Source organism: Coregonus lavaretus, assembly GCF_964263955.1.
Source record: "Coregonus lavaretus genome assembly, chromosome: 2".
Lineage (NCBI taxonomy): Eukaryota > Metazoa > Chordata > Actinopteri > Salmoniformes > Salmonidae > Coregonus > Coregonus lavaretus.
The window spans coordinates 28,314,710-28,337,688 of record NC_139989.1 but is presented as its reverse complement, the minus strand read 5'-3'; the positions used below and the strand labels follow the sequence as shown (position 1 = coordinate 28,337,688).

Sequence of the window (22,979 nt, the reverse complement as noted above, 5' to 3'; positions counted from 1 at the left end):
GTATGTGCTCCCAAATTATATGGAATAATGTTATGTTACTGTACACGTGTAGCCCATGTGCTGTGGTGATGTGTTATGGCCGTCAGACGGAGTCATTATAAGTTGAGCGCTCCTCAGTAACCATGTTGTTATAAATGTAATGTATAAAATGTATATTATAAATATACATTTGTATACAATTATTACAGTTCCAGTCAAAGAGTTGTTAAACTTTGATGGAGATTGCTTGGTGGGTTGCAGTTGTTCTGAAGTTTACACAGTGTTGTGTATGTATTTGCAGAATAAACAGTGAAAGAGAACAGCACTGTGTCCTTCGTTGATGAGCCATATGAGAGCCGTTACACTTGGGCCAAGAAACATTAGCAATGGACATTAGACCGGTGGAAATGTGTCCTTTGGTCTGGAGACCAAATTGGAGATTTTTGGTTCCAACCGCCATGTCTTTGTGAGACGCGGTGTGTGTGAACGGATGATCTCCGCATGTGTAGTTCCCACCGTAAAGCATGGAGGAGGAGGTGTTATGGTGTGGGGGTGCTTTGCTGATAACACTGTCTGTGATATATTTACATTTAACCAGCATGGCTACCACAGCATTCTGCAGCGATATGCTATCCCATCTGTTTTGGGCTTAGTGGGACTATCATTTGTTTTTCAACAGGACAATGACCCAACACACTTCCAGGCGGTGTAAGGGCAATTTTACCAAGAAGGAGAGTGATGGAGTGCTGCATCAGATGACCTGGCCTCCACAATCCCCCGACCTCAACCCAATTGAGATGGTTTGGGATGAGTCGGACGGCAGAGTGAAGGAAAAGCAGCCAACATGTGCTAAGCATATGTGGGAACTGCTTCAAGACTGTTGGAAAAGCATTCCAGGTGAAGTTGGTTGAGAGAATGCCAAGAGTGTGCAAAGCTGTCATCAAGGCAAAAGGTGGCTATTTGAAGAATCTCAAATATAAAATATATTATGATTTGTGTAACACTTTTTTGGTTACTACATGATTCCATATGTGTTATTTCATAGTTTTGATGTCTTCACTATTATTCTACAATGCAGAAAATAGTAAAAATAAAGAAAAACCCTTGAATGAGTAGGTGTGTCCAAACTTTTGACTGGTACTGTACATTTGGTATTTAATGAAGACAAGACCTCCTTTCACCATTCAGAGACTTTTATTTAATCTTAATTTCAGCAAATAAATAATGCCATGGCAAAATATAATGCAAATAATACCTTTACAATGCAAAAGAGTCCCCTGGACCCCCATATTGGCACAGTGAATTAAAGTAGATTTACTGTTCAGACAATAAACTGGTAAGAAATTAAAAAAACATATCAGTTAAATACTGCATCACAGCAAGCAGCCAAGTTAGCTTATTTTCTTTAACATAGTGCATATACAACAACTTCAAATTTGCACTGATAACAATGATAATCGTTGATAATCATAATAACATGATTCAGCAGAAGCTGTAAAATATACAATCATTGCGTGCTATAAGCGTGACGACATTCAGGTCCTCACCTTATTCTCAATGTCATTCAACATCAAGTGGAAATACACTTCAGAAATGGCAAAGAACAATATGAAATGCTGGCTTTTTACTATGGCAACGAGAGTTGAAGATACATTACATTATGCAATGTTATATTTTGGCACTGAATTTTCTGTATATATGAGCCTCGATATTCAACCAAATATTTACATTCAATGTGTGTATGCATTTCTCTCGCTCTCTCTCTTTCTCTCTCTCTCTGTGTGTCTGTGTGTGTATACTGTGTGCAACTGAGCATGTGTGTCTGCTTTCCTGTCTCTCCCTTTTTTGTTTCTCTCTATATGATTTTACTTCATAAATATATCTCAGCTCTTCCTCTTTCTCCCTCTCTGGATCTCCCTCTTTCTGTCTCTGCTTCCATATTATCCACCGTTTAACCTCTGTATGGCACCAATCCTAATTTTAGACAAAAAGTTGGACTGTGGAAAACAGCACACCACTGGGAGACAGTCATCGCTGCACACTATGAACAGATGAAGACAAGGGTCTAGATTCAATCTGGGCCGTGGAAAATCCACGTTAAAGCGCGATTGACATTTAAAGGTCATTTCCAATTGAACCGACATATGCAGCGTTTACCGTGAATGTCGTCTCCACTAGCGCTGGAACATTGCCTTTAAAATGTGCATAGCGGACAAATGCGAGCGGATTGAATCTGGCCCAAGGAGATGCAAACCTACAATCACTGACAGAAAGAGAGACTGGGAAATTAGAGAGACACAAACAAAAGAAAAGTGAGGCGTAAAGACACAAACTCAAAGATAAAGAGAGAGAACGAAAGAGAGAGGCAGGGAAGAGGAAATGGCAGGAGGAGGGGAGTGAAAGAAGCCATCTGAAAGAAAAAGAAACTTGTTCCTCTTCCTCCAGATCTCTTTATCTATCTGTGGGTTTTCATTCTTCTCAAGACTTTTCTTCTTCAAATGGACACCTCATACTCCCGTGTGTCCTAGGAACCAGGTAGCAATACAACAGACCCGAATAACAGTTAATTTGAAGAAGAAAATAGTTGGTTTTATATGCTACAGCAAAATATCCTCAGCAGTTTAGGACATGCAATCTCCAGGATTCATAAGCAACGGACTAGAGTATTCACTTTTTGTTAACTTACAGTCAATAGCATGGCAACTTCCAGCCCAAAAAAAAGCAAAGTTAGAGAGAACTTCTTCCTAAATACTAGTCAAAAGGTGAAAAGTTGAAAAAATAAGTGGCAATTTATTAAAGTTTATACAATATACCTGTACATTAACTCTACATTAAACTCTATCTCAGTGACATAGATAGCACAATTTTACTTGGTGGTTGAGTTAGACTAACAACCTGGGTTTGATTCCCAGTTGGTTACACAGACAGGGCTAATCGTGTCCTGGTTAGGGGTTCAGGCTAGCTAGTTCCTACCCAGCCATAACTAAGGCCTCAATTCAATCAGATTGAGCATTAACCTGCGTTGGCGGTGTTGGAGGTGTAACTGCGGTATGAGATGACAAACCGGTGAGTGGCTGCTTGTGCCACCAACCTCTCCCTACCGCATTAGAAGTTCAAAATGGCGATAGAAACTGTAGCTTCTATCCATGATAGAAATAATGACAGGCTAATGCACGTTTTCATGTTAATTTGGATGGGAGGATTTCTAGCCTATAAGTTTAATCGAGGTGTAGACAATAGAACATCACACATTCAAGTCTTTGAACTTGTAACGCGGCTGCATGACTTGTTGGGTATAAAGTCGGGTGTGGTTTCGTTGCATCCAATGGCAGAGTCTGTGATAGGGTAACGCAAGGAACCACTTGTGGATTTGACAGCTTTAATGCAGTTCCACCTCAGACACTGCCAAAACAACCACTATGCGGATGTTGGCTAGCGCGGATCTGATAGAATCTAGCCCCAAAGTGAGAGGTCTTGGGCAATACTCACCCATTAGGCAAAAATAGAGAAAATACTCACCCCTGCCTCGTATAAAGGGTTATTGAAGTCAGACTCCACAGTAATTGGGCTGTATGAGTGTGTGTGAGAGAGAGACTTCCAGAAAAGTGGCTTCCACTGCAGTCTACATACACTGAGGGAGAGGGAAAAGATAAATAAATGTTAAAGGGAGAGAATACATAATACAGTCAACTTCTGATATATGATCTATGCAATGGCTCAGTACTGTTGTGTGAATTTGTGTGTGTGTGTGTGTGTGTGTGTGTTAGGTCAGACCATGCCAATATCTGGTGAAAGTATGAAGAAAGCATTTGAATTGTGACTACTGAACTGCGCAGCACTTACTTTGTGTAGTACATGTAGATTCCACCAATCAGAAGGATGACCAGGATGATTGGCAGGATGATTGCCAAGGCAATGTTCTCGCTTAGCATCTGGTGGGAGGGCTCAAATGACTGGGATACTAGGGAAATAATCCAAAATAATAAATTGAAGAAGAAGTTAAAGCAAGACAATTAAAGAGGAATTCCACCACTTTTCAACCTCATTTTCATTATTTCCAGCACCATCCCTCTGAGCAAACCACGTAATTTCAACGTGGGAAATTGGGTAATATTTGTTTGAGACGTTGATCATTGAAATTACAACCCATATTCACCCACTCTAAAAGACAGCCAAAAGTTTGTTGAATTCCCAATATGTAATCACTATGATTGAGCCGGTATCTGCAGCATTTACCGTGAAGGTGACCACCATGAACGCGGGAACATTGACCTTAAAGCATTTTCCACAACCCGTGATCAGATTGAATACCAGTCCTTTCTTTAACTTTGATTTTTGGTTGCGATCGAGACGTGAATCCAACATAACAATTATTAACTTGTTGATAAACTGGATTTAAAAATAAATCTGATAGTGGAGATAAAGTTGAAGATCTGACGTTGTTTCAAAAGTACAAATTCATCATACAAGTTCTGTCGTGTTGAAAATTGGTTGCCATGACGTTTCTATGTTCTGTAGTTAGAAATATAAGAAGAAAGCCTGACATTAATTGCATTAAAAGTAAAACAAAGTGATTTTCAAAACCGACGAGTTTCTAGCCAGGGGGAGGCATTTTCCTCCTCCCTGTGTCACTATGAATCTCATAGTCTTTGTAAGTAACTGGAGAATGAATATGAGGTTGAAAAGTGCCAAAATTCCCCTAAAGAAGACGTAGAAGAAGACGAAAAATCACCTTCTAATTTATGATCATCCAACAGCTCCTCGTATGCCACTGATAGATGGTGAGATGCAGATTATTATTATAAGATCATCATTCCTCATTCATTCTTTACAATATGTTCAAGTGTTTCAATTCTCATGCATAATTTCTTGAAACCCCTCTAACTACTCATTCTCATTTCCAGCAGTCCAATGTAGATTGTCACCTTTGCAGAAGGGTGGTGGACTGTTCCATTGAGATGGGTGCCCCGGGACACAGTTGATAATAACCTCCCCAATGAGTTCATAGCCCTCATAGCAGAAAAAACGTAGTGTCTCTCCTGCCTGGTAGCTATGCTTGTACAATGTCTGGTAACCATTGTCTGGCACACCTGGGTTTGGGCATGGGTCATACTTCACTGTTTAGGGAAAGGAAATAAAGATGGAGGGAAAGAGAGACAGAAAGAGCGAGAGAGAGAGAGCAATGCCTTCAGAAAGTATTAACAGCCCTTTTCCCACATTTTTTTGTGTTACAGCCTGAATTTAAGATAGATTAAATTGAGATTATTTGTCACTGGCCTACACACAATACCAGATAATGTGAAAGTGGAATTATGTTTTTCAAAATGTTTACAAATTAATTATAAATGAAAAGCTGAAATGTCTTGAGTCAGTAAGTATTCAACCCCTTTGTTTTGGCAAGCCTAAATAAGTTCAGGAGTAAAAATGTGCTTAATAAGTCACATAAGTTGCATGCACTCACTCTGTGTGCAAGAAAAGTTTTTAACATGATTTTTGAATGACTACCTTGTCTCTGTACCCCACACATATAATTATCTGTAAGGTCCCTCAGTCGAGCAGTGAATTTCAAACACAGATTCAACCACAAAGATATATTGGTAGATGGTTAACATTTTTAAAAAGCAGACATTGAATATCCCTTTGAGCAAGTTGAAGTTATTAATTACACGTTGCATGGTGTATCAATACACCCAGTCTCTACAAAAGATACAGGCGTCCTTCCTAACTCACTTGCTGGAGAGGAAGGAAACCGCTCAAGGATTTCACCATTAGGCGACTTTAAAACAGTTACAGAGTTTAATGGCTGTGATAAGAGAAAACTGAGGATGGATCAACAGCTTTGTAGTTACTCCACAATATTAACCTAATTGGCAGAGTGAAAAAAAGGAAGCTTGTACATAATACAAATATTCTAAAACATGCATCCTGTTTGCAACAAGGCACTAAAGTAATACTGCAAAAAATTTGGCAAAGAAATTCACTTTTTGTCCTCAATACAAAGCGTTATGTTTGGGGCAAATCCAATACAACACATTACTGAGTACCACTCTCCATATTTTCAAGCATAGTGGTGGCAGCATCATGTTATGGGTATGCTTGTAATTGTTAAGGACTGGGGAGTTTTTCAGGATAAAAAATAAATGGAATTGAGCTAAGCTCAGGCAAACGGACTGGGGAGTTTTTCAGGATAAAAAATAAATGGAATTGATCTAAGGCAAACTCCTAGAGGAAAGGTTCAGTCTGCTTTCCACCAGACACTGGGAGATGAATTCATCTTTCAGCAGGACAATAACCTAAAACACAAGGCCAAATCTACACTGGAGTTGCTTACCAAGACAGTGAATGTTCCTGAGTGGCCGAGTTACAGTTTGACTTAAATCTGCTTGAAAATCTATGGCAAGACCTGAAAATAGTTGTCTAGTAACCAATTTGACTGAGCTTGAAGAATTTTGAAAATAATAATTGGCAAATGTTGCGCAATCAAGGTGTGGAAAGCTCTTAGAGACTTACCCAGAAAGACTCAGCTGCAATCACTGCCAAAGCTGATTCTAACATGTATTGACTCAGGGGGTTGAATACTTATCTAATCCAGTGTTTTAGTGTTTTATTTGTCCTTTTTTAAAACAAATATTAGATTTTTTCTTCCACTGGAATTGACATTACAATATTATGTGTTGATCGTTGACAAAAAAATGACAATTAAATAAATGTTAACACAACAAAATGTGGAAAAAGTCAAGGGGTGTGAATACTTTTTGAAGGCACTTCAAAAACAAAAAGTGTAGGATTACAGTGTTTGACATCCATCTCAACACACACAGACAAACACCCAGGGGAGTGACTTACAGACACATTTGGGGCTGCGGTCACTCCACTTGGGGGTGCCCGTATCCCGTCCATGGCAGGAAATCTGGCCAGGGCCCTCCAGCTGGTAACCCTGGTTACAGGAGAAGCGCACAACTGTTCCAACAGCGAATCCAGACTCTGGGCGTACCGAACGTGCTCCGTTCACCACCTCCCCCGGATCAGGACACTGCTGGACTGCGATAAGGGTATACAAGATATTATGTAATATTTTTATAATAAATAAAAAAATCTACTCTGGCACTACAGATGAAACAGAGGTAAATTAGTAAACACCAGCACGCTTATTTTCTGATATGTAGATGATTGTCCATTGTCCCAGAATAAACCCATATAGAAAACTAATGCATTTTAATATACACTGAGTATGAAAAACATTAGGAACACCTGCTCTTTCCATGACATAGACTGACCAGGTGAAAGCTATGATCCCTTATTGATGTCACCAGTTAAATCCACTTCAATCAGTGTAGATTTGTAAGCCTTGAAACAATTGAAACATGGATTGTGTATGTGTGCCATTCAGAGGGCGTTCCCGTAGAGCTCAGTTGGTAGAGCATGGCGCTTGCAACGCCAGGGCCAGTATGAAAAAAATGTATGCACTCACTAACTGTAAGTCTCTCTGGATAAGAGCGTCTGCTAAATGACTAAAATGTAAACAAAATATTTAAGTGCCTTTGAACGGGGTATCTACTAGGCACATCGGTTTGAGTGTGTCAAGAACTGCAACGCTGCTGGGAAGAATGGTCCACCACCCAAAGGACATCCAGCCAACTTGACACAACCGTGGGAAGCACAGGAGTTTGGTGGCACCTTAATTGGGGAGGACGAAATCAGTGGAATGGTATCAAACACATGGTTTTCATGTGTTTGACGCTATTCCATTCGCTCCGTTCAAGCCATTATTATGAGCCGTCCACCATCAGCCTCCTGTGGTGGGAAGCATTGGGGTCAACATGGGCCAGCATCCCTGTGGAACGCTTTCGACACCTTGTAGAGTCCATGCCCCGACGAATTGAGGCTGTTCTGAGGGCAAAAAGGGGTGCAACTCAATATTAGGAAAGTGTTCCTAATGTTTTGTTTACTCAGTGTACAAAACAGTATAAGCGGGTGAATAAAACAAATATTTACATATATATTTCATTAAAATGTCCCTTTACTGGAACTAAGGGGCCTAGCCCGAACCATGAAAAACAGCCCCAGACCATTATTCCTCCTCCACCAAACTTTACAGTTGGCACTATAAATTAGGTCATGTAGCGTTCTCCTGTCATCCACCAAACCCAGATTCGTCCGTCGGACTGCCAGATGGTGAAGCGTGATTCATCACTCCAGAGAACGCGTTTCTACTGCTCCAGAGTGCAATGGCGGTGATCTTTACACCACTCCAGCCGACGCTTGGCATTGCGCATGGTGATCTTAGGCTTGTGTATGGCTGCTCGGCCATGGAAACCCATTTCATGAAGCTCCCGACGAACAGTTCTTGTGCAGTTTGGAACTCGGTAGTGAGTGTTGCAACCAAGGACAGACGATTTTTACAGTGGGGAAAAAAAGTATTTAGTCAGCCACCAATTGTGCAAGTTCTCCCACTTAAAAAGATGAGAGAGGCCTGTCATTTTCATCATAGGTACACGTCAACTATGACAGACAAATGGAGAATTTTTTGTCCAGAAAATCACATTGTAGGATTTTTAATGAATTTATTTGCAAATTATGGTGGAAAATAAGTATTTGGTCACCTACAAACAAGCAAGATTTCTTGCTCTCACAGACCTGTAACTTCTTCTTTAAGAGGCTCCTCTGTCCTCCACTCGTTACCTGTATTAATGGCACCTGTTTGAACTTGTTATCAGTATAAAAGACACCTGTCCACAACCTCAAACAGTCACACTCCAAACTCCACTATGGCCAAGACCAAAGAGCTGTCAAAGGACACCAGAAACAAAATTGTAGACCTGCACCAGGCTGGGAAGACTGAATCTGCAATAGGTAAGCAGCTTGGTTTGAAGAAATCAACTGTGGGAGCAATTATTAGGAAATGGAAGACATACAAGACCACTGATAATCTCCCTCGATCTGGGGCTCCACGCAAGATCTCATCCCGTGGGGTCAAAATGATCACAAGAACGGTGAGCAAAAATCCCAGAACCACACGGGGGGACCTAGTGAATGACCTGCAGAGAGCTGGGACCAAAGTACCAAAGCCTACCATCAGTAACACACTACGCCGCCAGGGACTCAAATCCTGCAGTGCGAGACGTGTCCCCCTGCTTAAGCCAGTACATGTCCAGGCCCGTCTGAAGTTTGCTAGAGTGCATTTGGATGATCCAGAAGAGGATTGGGAGAATGTCATATGGTCAGATGAAACCAAAATATAACTTTTTGGTAAAAACTAAACTCGTCGTGTTTGGAGGACAAAGAATGCTGAGTTGCATCCAAAGAACACCATACCTACTGTGAAGCATGGGGGTGGAAACATCATGCTTTGGGGCTGTTTTTCTGCAAAGGGACCAGGACGACTGATCCGTGTAAAGGAAAGAATGAATGGGGCCATGTATTGTGAGATTTTGAGTGAAAACCTCCTTCCATCAGCAAGGGCATTGAAGATGAATCGTGGCTGGGTCTTTCAGCATGACAATGATCCCAAACACACCGCCCGGGCAACGAAGGAGTGGCTTCGTAAGAAGCATTTCAAGGTCCTGGAGTGGCCTAGCCAGTCTCCAGATCTCAACCCCATAGAAAATCTTTGGAGGGAGTTGAAAGTCTGTGTTGCCCAGCGACAGCCCCAAAACATCACTGCTCTAGAGGAGATCTGCATGGAGGAATGGGCCAAAATACCAGCAGTATGAAAACCTTGTGAAGACTTACAGAAAACGTTTGACCTGTGTCATTGCCAACAAAGGGTATATAACAAAGTATGGAGAAACTTTTGTTATTGACCAAATACTTATTTTCCACCATAATTTGCAAATAAATTCATTAAAAATCCTACAATGTGATTTTCTGGATTTCTTTTTCTCATTTTGTCTGTCATAGTTGACGTGTACCTATGATGAAAATTACAGGCCTCTCTCATCTTTTGAAGTGGGAGAACTTGCACAATTGGTGGCTGACTAAATACTTTTTTTCCCCACTGTATGCGCTAAGACGCTTCAGCACTCGGCGGTCCCGTTCTGTGAGCTTGTGTCTCCTACCACTTCACGGCTCAGCCGTTGTTACTCCTAGACGTGTCCACTTCACAATAACAGCACTTACAGTTGACCGGGGCAGCTATATCAGGGCAGAAATTTGACGAACTGACATTGGAAAGGTGGCATCTTATGATGGTGCCACGTTGAAAGTCACTGAGCTCTTCAGTAAGGCCATTCTACTGCCAATGTTTACCTATGGAGATTGCATGGCAGTGTGCTCAATTTTATACACCTGTCAGCAACTGTTGTGGCTGAAATAGCCGAATCCACTAATTTGAAGGGGTGTCCACATACTTTTGTATATATAGTGTATATTTTCTGGGTGACCTAAATATTGACTGGCTTTCAGCAAGCTGCCCACTCAAGAAAACGCTTCAAACTGTAATCAGTGCCTGCAACCTGGTTCAGGTTATCAGTAATCCTACCAGGGCATTAACAAACAGCACAGGAATGACATCATCATCATCATGTATTGATAACATCTTTACGAATGCTGCAGAAATCTGCTTTAAAGCAGTATCCAAATCTGTGATCACAATATTGTAGCCATATCTAGGAAAACCAAAGTTCCAAAGGCTGAGCCTAATATAGTGTATAAGAGCTCATACAATACGTTTTGTAGTGATTCCTATGTTGATGATGTAAAGAATATTTGCTGGACCAATCAGACACTGCACTTGACACATTTATGAAATTGCTTATTCCAGTTACTATTAAGAAAATGGACTGTTAAAACTGTTAAATCCACTTGGATTGATGAGGAATTGAAAAATTGTATAGTTGAGAGGCATAAGGCAATAGGTGTGGCAAATAAGTCTGGCAACACAACCGATTGGCAAACATACTGCAAATTGAGAAATCATGTGACTAAACTGAATTTTAAAAAAATAAGAATGAAACTATACTATGAAACAAAGATAAATTACAAAGAATGATAGTAAAAAGCTTTGGAGCACCTTCAATGACATTTTGGGCAAAAAGGCAAACTCAGCTCCATCATTCATTGAATCAGATAGCTCATTCATCTCAAAACCCACTTATACTGCCACATACTTTATTTTATTTTATTGGCAACATTATAAAACTTAGGCATGACATTCCAGCAACAAACACTGACACTACACATCCAAGTATATCTGACTAAATTATGAAAGACAAGCGCATTGTAATTTTGAATTCCGTAAAGTGAGTGTGGAAGAGGTGGAAAAAATGATTGTTGTCTATCAACAATGACAAGACACTGGGGTCTGACAACTTGGATGGAAAATTACTGAGGATAATAGCAGACGATATTGCCACTCCTATTTGCCATATCTTCATTTTAAGACTACTGGAAAATGTGTGCCCTCAGCCTGGAGGGAAGCAAAAGTCATTCCACTACCTAAAAATAGTAAAGCCCCCTTTACTGGCTCAAATAGTCGACCAATCAGCCTGTTACCAACCCTTAGTAAACGTTTGGGAAAAAAATTCTATTTTACAGTAATCAAATTGACAACAGACTTTCAGCACGCTTATAGGGAAGGACATTTAACAAGCACAGCACTTACACAAATGACTGATGATTGGCTGAGATAAATTGATGATGAAAGGATTGTGGGGGCTGTTTTGTTAGACTTCAGTGTGACTTTTGACATTATCGATCATAGTCTGTTGCTGAAAAAACGTATGTGTTATGGCTTTACACCCCCTGTAAATTACAATTGGCTCAGAACAGGGCAGCACGGCTGGCCCTTAAATGTACATGGAGAGCTATCATTAATAATATGCATGTCAATCTCTCATGGCTCAAAGTAGAGGAGAGATTGACTTCATCACTACTTGTTTTTGTATTGACATGTTTAATGCAGCAAGCTTTCTGTTTAAAATACTAGCACACAGCTCGGACACCCATGCATACCCCACAAGACATGCCACCAGAGGTCTCCTCACAATGTAAAACATTGGCGCCGACGAAGATGGCGGCCTCGCGACTAGCTCTTAGGAAACTTTGCGGTATTTCATTTTTTTATGTATTATTTTTTACATTATAAGCTCAGAAAGTGTTTTGTATCATTACATACAGCCGGGAAAAACTATTGGATATCAGAGCGGCGGTAACTCACCAGAACTAACAGCATTATGACCAGGAATACGACTTTCCCGAAGCAGATCCTTTGTTTGCTCTCCCCAGGGCAATTGAACTGATTCCAGCGGCTGATCCAAAACATCGCCGGCAGAGAAGAGGCACTCGGAGCAGCCTGCTGGTTCGACTTAGGAGGCGTGCACACCACCCACCGCTTCCAAGTATATTACTCGCTAATGTTCAGTCTTTGGATAACAAAGTCGACGAGCTCTGGGCAAGGATTTCCTTCTAGAGAGACATCAAGGCCTGTAACATACTTTGTTTCCCGGAAACATGGCTCTCTCTGGATATTCTGTCGAAATCGGTCCAGCCAGATGGGTTCTCAGTTCATCGCGCAGACAGAAATAAATATCTCTCCGGGAAGCAGAAGAGCGAAGGTGTGTGTTTCATGATTAACGACTCATGGTGTAATTGTAGTAACATTCATGAACTCAAGTCCTTTTGTTCACCCGATCTAGAATACCTCACAATCAAATGCTGTATTATCTCCCAAGATAATTTTCTTCAGTTATAGTCACCCCTCAAGCCGATACCACGACGGCCCTCAAAGAACTTCACTGGATTTTATGCAAACTGGAAACCACATATCCTGAGGCTGCATTTATTGTAGCTGGGGATTTTAACAAAGCAAATTTGAGGACTAGACTGCCAAAGTTCTATCAACATATTGACTGTTGTACTCAGGCTGCTAAGATTCTCGACCATTGCTATTCGAACTTCCGGGATGGTTATGAGGCCCTCCCCCGCCATCCTTTTGGCAAATCTGACCATGACTCCATTTTGCTCCTCCCTTCCTATAGGCAGAAACTCAAACAGGAAGTACCTGTGCTAAGGACTATTCAACGATGGTCTGACCAATCGTAATCCACGCTTCAAGATTGTTTTGATCACGCGGACCGGGATATGTTCCAGGTAGCTTGCGAAAATAATTTAGACGAATACACTGAAACAGTGACTGAGTATATCAGGAAGTGTGTAGGATATGTTGTGCCCACTGTGACTATTAAAACCTACCCTAACCAGAAACCGTGGATAGATGGAAGCATTCGCGCAAAAATGAAAGCGTGAACCACCGCATTTAACCATGGCAAGGTGACTGGGATTATGGCAGAATACAAACAGTGTAGCTATTCACTCCGCAAGGCAATTAAACAGGCAAAACATCAGTATAGAGACAAAGTGGAGTCACAATTCAACGGCTCAGACACAAGACGTATGTGGCAGGGTCTACAGACAATCACAGACTACAAAAGGAAAACCAGCCACGTCGCCGACACTGATGTCTTGCTTCCGGACAAGCTAAACACCTTCTTTGCCCGCTTTGAGGATAACACAGTGCCACCAACGAGGCCCACGACCAAGGACTGTGGGCTCTCCTTCTCCGTGGCCAACGTGAGTAAGACATTTAAGCATGTTAACCCCTACATGGCTGCCGGCCCAGACGGCATCCCTAGCCGCGTCCTCAGAGCTTGCGCAGACCAGCTGGCTGGTGTGTTTACGGACAAATTCAATCTCTCCCTATCCCAGTCTGCTGTCCCCACATGCTTCAAGATGGCCACCATTGTTCCTGTACCCAAGAAAGCAAAGGTAACTGAACTAAATGACTATCGCCCCATAGCACTCACCTCTGTCATCATGAAGTGCTTTGAGAGACTAGTCAAGGACCATATCACCTCTACCTTACCTGTCACCCTAGACCCATTTCAATTTGCTTAGCGCCCCAATAAATCTACAGACGAAGCAATCACCTTCACACTGCACACTGCCCTATCCCATCTGGACAAGAGTAATTCCTATGTAAGAATGCTGTTCATTGACTATAGCTCAGCATTTAACACCATAGTACCCTCCAAGCTCATCATTAAGCTCAAGGCCCTGGGTCTGAACCCCATCCTGTGCTACTGGGTCCTGGACTTCCTGACAGGCCACCCCCAGTTGGTTAAGGTAGGAAACAACACCTCCAATTCGCTGATCCTCAACACTGGGGCGTGCTAAGCCCCCTCCTTTACTCCCTGTTCACCCATGACTGTGTGGCCAAGCACGCCTCCAACTCAAATCATCAAGTTTGCAGACTACACAACAGTAGTAGGCTTGATTACCAACAATGACGAGACAGCATACAGGGAGGAGGTGAGGGCTCTGGGAGTGTGGTGCCAGGAAAATATCCTCTCACTCAACATCAACAAAACAAAGGAGATGATTGTGGACTTCAGGAAACAGCAGAGGGTGCACCCCCCTATCCACATCGATGGTCCGCAGTGGAGAAAGTGGAAAGCTTCAAGTTCCTTGGCGTACTCATTACTGACAAACTGAAATGGTCCACCCCATGCAGACAGTGTGGCGAAGAAGGCGCAACAGAGCCTCTTCAACCTCAGGAGGCTGAAGAAATTTGGCTCGGCACCTAAAACCCTCACAAACTTTTACAGATGCACAATTGAGAGCATCCTGTCGGGCTGTATCACCGTCTGGTATGGCAACTGCACCTCCCGCAACCGCAGGGCTCTCCAGAGGGTGGTGCGGTCTGCCGAACGCATTACCGGGGGCAAACTACCCGCCCTCCAGGACACCTAAGGCACCCAATGTCAAAGGAAGGCCAAAAAGATCATCAAGGACATCAACCACCTGAGCCACTGCCTGTTCACCCCATTATCATCCAGAAGGCGAGGTCAGCACAGATGCATCAAAGCTGAGATCGAGAGACTGAAAAACAGCTTCTATCTCAAGGCCATCAGACTGTTAAATAGCCATCACTAGCAAATTAGATGCTGCTGCTCCCTATATAAAATCACTGGCCACTTTAAGAAATGGAACAGTAGTCACTTTAATAATGTTTACATATCTAGCATTACTCATCTCATATGTATTTACTGTATTCTATAATATTCTACTGTATCTTAGTCCATGCCGCTCTGTCATTGCTCGTCCATGTATATATTCTTAATTCCATTCCTTACTTAGATTTGTGTGTATTGGGTATATGTTGTGAAATTGTTAGATATTACTTGTTAGATATTACTGCACTGTCAGAGCTAGAAGCACAATCATTTCGCTACACCCGCAATAACATCTGCTAAACACGTGTATGTGACAAATAACATTTGATTTGATTTGAATCCCCAAGTGCAGAGCACACTATGCCAGGTGCACAGTACTACATAGAGCCATGGCTACATTGAACTCTATTCCACTTCAGGTAAGTGATGCAAGCAGTAGAATCTGATTTTAAAAAACAGATACAAATACACCTTATGGAACAGAGGGGACTGGACAGACACGCATACAAATATACATGGTAACACTCACACTCTCCACAAACATATTTTGTATTGTAGATATGTGGTAGTAGAGTAGTGGCCTGAGAGGACAGACTTTTTAATTTTTTAAGTTATTTTTAATATATATTTAAGTGGGTTTGATTTAGTTTTTGTTGTTTACATTTTCAATTTTGTTCATTCTCTTTTAAACATGAATTGGTTGAAAATGCATTGCTCAGTTATCAGAGGTGGGACCAAGTCACTATTGTTTGAGTCACAAGCAAGTCTCAAGTCACAAGTTCCGAGTCTCAAGTCGAGTCCTAAGTAGAACGGGTCAAGACTCGAATCCAAGCCTTCTAAGAGCAAGTCAAGTCTAGTCGAGTCACAAGTTTACAAGTCAAGTCTCAATTAAAGTAAACAAATGTATCTATACATGCAATGACTTGTTCAACTACAAATCTTTGTATATTTATTGAGGCTACCAGACAGCCCTTTTCATTATTTTGTCTACAACACATTTTGATTAGCCTATGTAATTGTGACCTTGTAGCAGTAGTAAGGGCATGAAATCAGCAGAAGGCAAGGCAGGTTGACATGCTCAGAGTGTAGATGTATTTGCAATAAACGGTACAGGGCTGGAATGATAAAACTCTAGCAATTATTGTAGTATTAAATGGAATATATATTTACCACATAGGGCCTATGCATTTAAACAAGAGAAAAAAAGCACTCTCCACTGGCGGGAGTTTGTAGAGCACAAGTGAAGAGCCGCGCCTATGGTGCCATAGTAATAATTCATTTTAAACAAATTCCAAATGCAAGCTTCATACAGTTGAAGTCGGAAGTTTACATACACTTAGGTTGGAGTCATTAAAACTCGTTTTTCAACCACTCCACACATTTCTTGTTAACAAACTATAGTTTTGGCAAGTCGGTTAGGACATCTACTTTGTGCATGACACAAGTCATTTTTCCAACAATTGTTTACAGACAGATTATTTCACTTATAATTCACTGTATCACAATTCCAGTGGGTCAGAAGTTTACATACACTATGTTGACTGTGCCTTTAAACAGCTTGGAAAATTCCAGAAAATGATGTCATGGCTTTAGAAGCTTCTGTTAGGCTAATTGACATCATTTGAGTCAATTGGAGGTGTACCTGTGGATGTATTTCAAGGCCTACCTTCAAACTCAGTGCCTCTTTGCTTGACATCATGGCAAAATCAAAAGAAATCAGCCAAGCTCTCAGAAAAAGAATTGTAGACCTCCACAAGTCTGGTTCATCCTTGGGAGCAATTTCCAAACGCCTGAAGGTACCACGTTGATCTGTACAAACAATAGTACGCAAGTATAAACACCATGGGACCACGAACCCGTCATACCGCTCAGGAAGGAGACGCATTCTGTCTCCTAGAGATGAACGTACTTTGGTGCGAAAAGTGCAAATCAATCCCAGAACAACAGCAAAGGACCTTGTGAAGATGCTGGAGGAAACAGGTACAAAAGTATCTATATCCACAGTAAAACGAGTCCTATATCGACATAACCTGAAAGGACGCTCAGCAAGGAAGAAGCCACTGCTCCAAAACCGCCATAAAAAAGCCAGACTACAGTTTGTAACTGCACATGGGGACAAAGATCGTACTTTTGGGAGAAATGTCCTCTGGTCTGATGAAACAAAAATATAACTGTTTGGCCATAATGACCATCGTTATGTTTGGAGGAAAAAGGGGATAGCTTGCAAGCAGAAAACACCATCCCAACCGTGAAGCACGGGGGTGGCAACATCATGCTGTGGGGGTGCTTTGCTGCTGGAGGTACTGGTGCACTTCACAAAATAGATGGCATCATGAGGAAGGAAAATGATGTGGATATATTGAAGCAACATCTCAAGACATCAGTCAGGAAGTTAAAGTTTGGTCGCAAATGGGTCTTCAAAATGGACAATGACCCCAAGCATACTTCCAAAGTTGTGGCAAAATGGCTTAAGGACAACAAAGTCAAGGTATTGGAGTGGCCATCACAAAGTCCTGACCTCAATCCTATAGAAGGAGGAATGGGCCAAAATTCACCCAACTTACTGTGGGAAGCTTGTGGAAGGCTACCCGGAACGTTTGACCCAAGTTAAACAATTTAAAGGCAATGCTAACAAATACGAATTGAGTGTATGTAAACATCTGACCCACTGGGAATGTAATGAAAGAAAAAAAAGGTGAAATAAATAATTCTCTCTACTATTATTTAGACATTTCATATTCATAAAATAAAGTAGTGATCCTAACTGACCTAAGACAGGGAATTTTTACTAGGATTAAATGTCAGGAATTGTGAAAAACTGAGTTTAAATGTATTTGGCTAAGGTGTATGTAAACTTCCGACTTCAACTGTATGTAGATTATCAATTTCAAACAAAATACCAGTCGGCCTTTGCTAGTAATTGTTGCCCCATTGCTGATGAGCTGGCAAAATAAACAGTTACTATTTTTGATCACCAAACAATTTTTGGAGCTGCATATTTATTTATTATGGCAATCCTCTCTTCCTATAATTTGACGTTTGCTAGGCACCAGATCCTATAGCTGTACAGCAAATCAGCAATCTGTTCGCTAGCTCACCACCCGACCTGTGTTGATTGACAGTTTGCTGGTCCAATCAGAGTTCCGAGTGTGCGTTTCACTAGGCAATCTGTTGCAGTTTTTTTTGCATAGGCGATGCTGCGGCTACTGTCTCTGGCTGCGTGTAGAGTAATCCACGTAGTCTCTGTGCCACAGAATGAGTGACAAAACATTACAAAACCTGGCCAGATAATTTCAAGTCATCAGTCTCAAGTCAAAGTTGAGTCCCGAGTCTTGAGGCTCCAAGTCCAAGTCAAGTCATTTTATTTTCTGTCAAGTCGAGTCTCAAATCATCAAATTTGTGACTCAAGTTAGACTCGAGTCCAGGTCATGTGACTCGAGTCCACAACTCTGTCAGTTATCACTTGTCTCATGTAAACTCTGTAGTTGCCACTTTAACCACTGTAAGTCTAAGCCCTTAGATGGCAATATCTACTAAACTAGCATATGGAGTTGTTTAATCATTTAGCCATTTGATTTGGAATTTTAGGACCCCTTTAGGTATGCACTACCGGTCAAAAGTTTTAGAACACCTACTCATTCAAGGGTATTTCTTTATTTTTACTATTTTCTACATTGTAGACATCAAACCTGAAATAACACATATGGAACTTTGAAACCATCATGTGCTATGATGAAATTGGCTCTCATGAGGACCACCACAGGAATGGAAGACCCAGAGTTACCTCTGCTGCAGAGGATAAGTTCATTAGAGTTACCAGTCTCAGAAATTGCAGCCCAAATAAATGCTTCACAGAGTTCAAGTAACAGACACATCTCAACATCAACTCTTCAGAGGAGGCTGTGTGAATCAGGCCTTCATGGTTGAATTGCTGCAAAGAAAACACTACTAAAGTGGCGCAGTGGTCTAAGGCACTGCATCTCAGTGCATGAGGCGTCACTACAGACCCCCTGGTTCGATTCCAGGCTGCATCACAACCGGCCGTGATTGGGAGTCTCATAGGGCAGCGCACAGTTGGCCGGTGTAGGCCGTCATTGTAAATAACAATTTCTTCTTAACTGACTTGCCTAGTTAAATAAAGGTAAAATAAGATGAAGAGACTTCCGTGGGCCAAGAAACATGAGCAATGGACATTAGACTGGTGGACATTTTTCCTTTGGTCTGGAGTCCAAATTGGAGATATTTGGTTCCAACCGCCGTGTCTTTGTGAGACGCGGTGTGGGTGAACGGATGATCTCCGCATGTGTATTTCCCACCGTAAGGCATGGAGGAGGAGGTGTTATGGTGTGGGGGTGCTTTGCTGGTGACACTGTCTGTGATTTATTTAGAATTCAAGGCACACTTAACCAGCATGGCTACCACGGCATTCTGCAGCAATACACCATCCCACCTGGTTTGGGCTTAGTGGGACTATCATATGTTTTTCAACAGGACAATGACCCAACACACCTCCAAGCTGTGTAAGGGCTATTGTTCCAAGAAGGAGAGTGATGGAGTGCTGCATCAGATTACCTGGCCTCCACAATCCCCCGACCTCAACCAAATTGAGATGGTTTGGGATGAGTCGGACCGCAGAGTTTATTTATTTTATTTCACCTTTATTTAACCAGGTAAGCCAGTTGAGAACAAGTTCTCATTTACAACTGCGACCTGGCCAAGATGAAGCAAAGCAGTGCAATAAAAACAACAACAACACAGAGTTACATATGGAATAAACAAAAACGTACAGTCAATAACACAATAGAAAATAGATATACAGTGAGGGAAAAATAATAATTTTAATGGTAGGTTTATTTGAACAGTGAGAGACAGAATAACAACAACAAAATCCAGAGAAATCCATGTCAAAAATGTTATAAATTGATTTGCATTTTAAGGAGGGAAATAAGTATTTGACCCCTTCTCAATCAGAAAGATTTCTGGCTCCCAGGTGTCTTTTATACAGGTAATGAGCTGAGATTAGGCGCACACTCTTAACGGGAGTGCTCCTAATCTCAGTTTGTTACCTGTATAAAAGACACCTGTCCACAGAAGCAATCAATCAATCAGATTCCAAACTCTCCACCATGGCCAAGACCAAAGAGCTCTCCAAGGATGTCAGGGACAAGACTGTAAACCTACACAAGGCTGGAATGGTCTACAAGACCATCGGCAAGCAGCTTGGTGAGAAGGTGACAACAGTTAGTGCGATTATTCGCAAATGGAAGAAACACAAAAGACCTGTCAATCTCCCTCGGCCTGGGGCTCCATTCAAGATCTCACCTCGTGGAGTTGCAATGATCATGAGAACGGTGAGGAATCAGCCCAGAACTACACGGGAGGATCTTGTCAATGATCTCAAGGCAGCTGGGACCATAGTCACCAAGAAAACAATTGGTAACACACTACGCCGTGAAGGACTGAAATCCTGCAGCACCCGCAAGGTCCCCCTGCTCAAGAAAGCACATATACAGGCCCGTCTGAAGTTTGCCAATGAACATCTGCATGATTCAGAGGAGAACTGGGTGAAAGTGTTGTGGTCAGATGAGACCAAAATCGAGCTCTTTGGCATCAACTCAACTCTCCGTGTTTGGAGGAGGATGAATGCTGCCTATGACCCAAAGAACACCATCCCCACCGTCAAACATGGAGGTGGAAACATTATGCTTTGGGGGTGATTTTCTGCTAAGGGGACAGGACAACTTCACCGCATCAAAGGGACGATGGACGGGGCCATGTACCATCAAATCTTGGGTTTGAACCTCCTTCCCTCAGCCAGTGCATTGAAAATGGGTCGTGGATGGGTATTCCAGCATGACAATGACCCAAAACACACGGCCAAGGCAACAAAGGAGTGGCTCAAGAAGAAGCACACATTAAGGTCCTGGAGTGGCCTAGCCAGTCTCCAGACCTTAATCCCATAGAAAATCTGTGGAGGGAGCTGAAGGTTCGAGTTGCCAAACGTCAGCCTCGAAATCTTAATGACTTGGAGAAGATCTGCAAAGAGGAGTGGAACATTCCCCCCCAAAAAAAGAAAAAAAAGAAGAGGAGTGGAACAAAATCCCTCCTGAGATGTGTGCAAACCTGGTGGCCAACTACAAGAAACGTCTTACCTCTGTGATTGCCAACAAGTGTTTTGCCACCAAGTACTAAGTCATGTTTTGCAGAGGGGTCAAATACTTATTTCCCTCATTAAATTGCAAATCAATTTATAAAATTTTTGACATGCGTTTCTCTGGATCTTTTTGTTGTTATTCTGTCTCTCACTGTTCAAATAAACCTACCATTAAAATTATAGACTGATCATTTCTTTGTCAGTGGGCAAACGTACAAAATCATTAGGGGATCAAATACTTTTTTCCCTCAATGTACTCTTATAATCTCCACCCGGCACAGCCAGAAGAGGACTGGCCACCCCTCAGAGTCTGGTTCCTCTCTAGGTTTCTTCCTAGGTTCCTGTCTTTCTAGGGAGTTTTTCCAAGCCACCGTGCTTCGACATCTGCATTGCTTGCTCTTTGGGGTTTTAGGCTGGGTTTCTGTATAAGCACTTTGTGACATCTGCTGATGTAAAAATGGCTTTATAAATACATTTTATTTGATTTATTGTGGGAGCACCTCCTCTAAGAGTATGATTAGGCTGTTTGAGAAGGTTTAAATCCTCAGCAACATGCCTATACATTGTTTGAAGTATAACAGACCAGCATACTGTAGTAGGTAAAGGTGTGTGCTGGAAAACCTTGGTAGAGCAGGCATTGTGGTGCTCGTGAATTTCCTTTGTTTTTCGGCTTCAGACCAATGACTTCTCACTTAAAACGTAGTTTTTCGTTTTTCATATAGATAGTATTTGAACCCAGGTCTGGTTGCTAGGCAACCACCCGGCTCCACCCATGGCTAAAGCCAGTGTGAGAAACTTGCTAGCAAACATTTGCACTATGAAACTAAATAAATAGTGCACTCTGAACCACAAAACGTATTTGCTAGATTCATGATAGTGTTGTTGGACAAAGCAAGGAAAGTGAACTTCAAAACGAGAAGCAGTTTTATTGGGATTTGCAGCTGTTGTTGGTACAGTAATGACCCTTAAAGGGAATGTTGCACAATACAGTGCATTCAGAAAGTATTCAGACAACCTTGACTTTTTCCACATTTTGTTACATTAAAACTGATTAAATAGTTGTTTTTCTCATTAATCTACACACAATACCCTATAATGACAAAGCAAAAACTGAAATATGACATTTACATACGTATTAAGACCCTTTACTCAGTTGAAGCACCTTTGGCAGCGATTACAGCCTTGAGTCTTCTTGGGTATGACACTACAAGCTTGGCACACCTGCATTTGGGGAGTTTCTCCCATTCTTCTCTGCAGATCCTCTCAAGCTCTGTCAGGTTGGATTGGGAGCGTCGCTGCACAGCTATTTTCAGGGCTCTCCAGAGATGTTCGATCTGATTAAAGTCTGGGCTCTGGCTGGGCCACTCAAGGACATTCAGAGACCTGTCCCGAAGCCACTCCTGCGTTGTCTTGGCTGTGTGCTTAGGGTCATTGTCTGGTTGGAAAGTGAGCCTTCGCCCCAGTCTGAGGTCCTGAGCGCTCGAGTAGGTTTTCATCAAAGATCTCTGTACTTTTCTCCATTCATCTTTCCCTCGATCCTGACTAGTCTCCTAGGCCCTGCCATTGAAAAACAAACCCACAGCATGATGCTGCCACCACCATGCTTCACCGTAGGGATGGTGCCAGGTTTCCCCCAGGCGTGACACTTGGCTATCAGGCCAAAGAGTTCAATCTTAGTTTCATCAGACCAGAGAATCTTATTTCTCATGGTCTGAGAGTCCTTTAGGTGCCTTTTGGCAAACTCCAAGTGGGCTGTCTTGTGCCTTTTACTGAGGAGTGGCTTCCGTCTGGCCACTACCATAAAGGCCTGATTGGTGGAGTGCAGCAGAAATGGTTGTCCTTCTGGAAGGTTCTCCCATCTCCACAGAGGAACTCTGGAGTTCTGTCAGAGTGAC

At 42.0% G+C, this 22,979-nt stretch overlaps 1 protein-coding gene across 1 annotated transcript in view; it reads right to left on the bottom strand.

Annotated features, from left to right (window-relative positions):
• Window positions 1-1,152: 1,152 nt before the first annotated feature.
• The window catches only part of LOC311150358 (seizure protein 6 homolog), a gene marked incomplete at its 5' end in the record, with an annotated part of 101,592 nt that continues 79,765 nt past the window's right edge, over window positions 1,153-22,979 (bottom strand). The window contains 6 exons of the mRNA XM_084187770.1: window positions 1,153-2,503; window positions 3,499-3,610; window positions 3,823-3,940; window positions 4,712-4,750; window positions 4,905-5,096; window positions 6,826-7,020. Coding sequence (XP_084043896.1) covers window positions 2,474-2,503; window positions 3,499-3,610; window positions 3,823-3,940; window positions 4,712-4,750; window positions 4,905-5,096; window positions 6,826-7,020 — 686 coding nt within the window. The 3' untranslated portion in view covers window positions 1,153-2,473. The remainder of the gene's footprint in view (window positions 2,504-3,498; window positions 3,611-3,822; window positions 3,941-4,711; window positions 4,751-4,904; window positions 5,097-6,825; window positions 7,021-22,979) is intronic.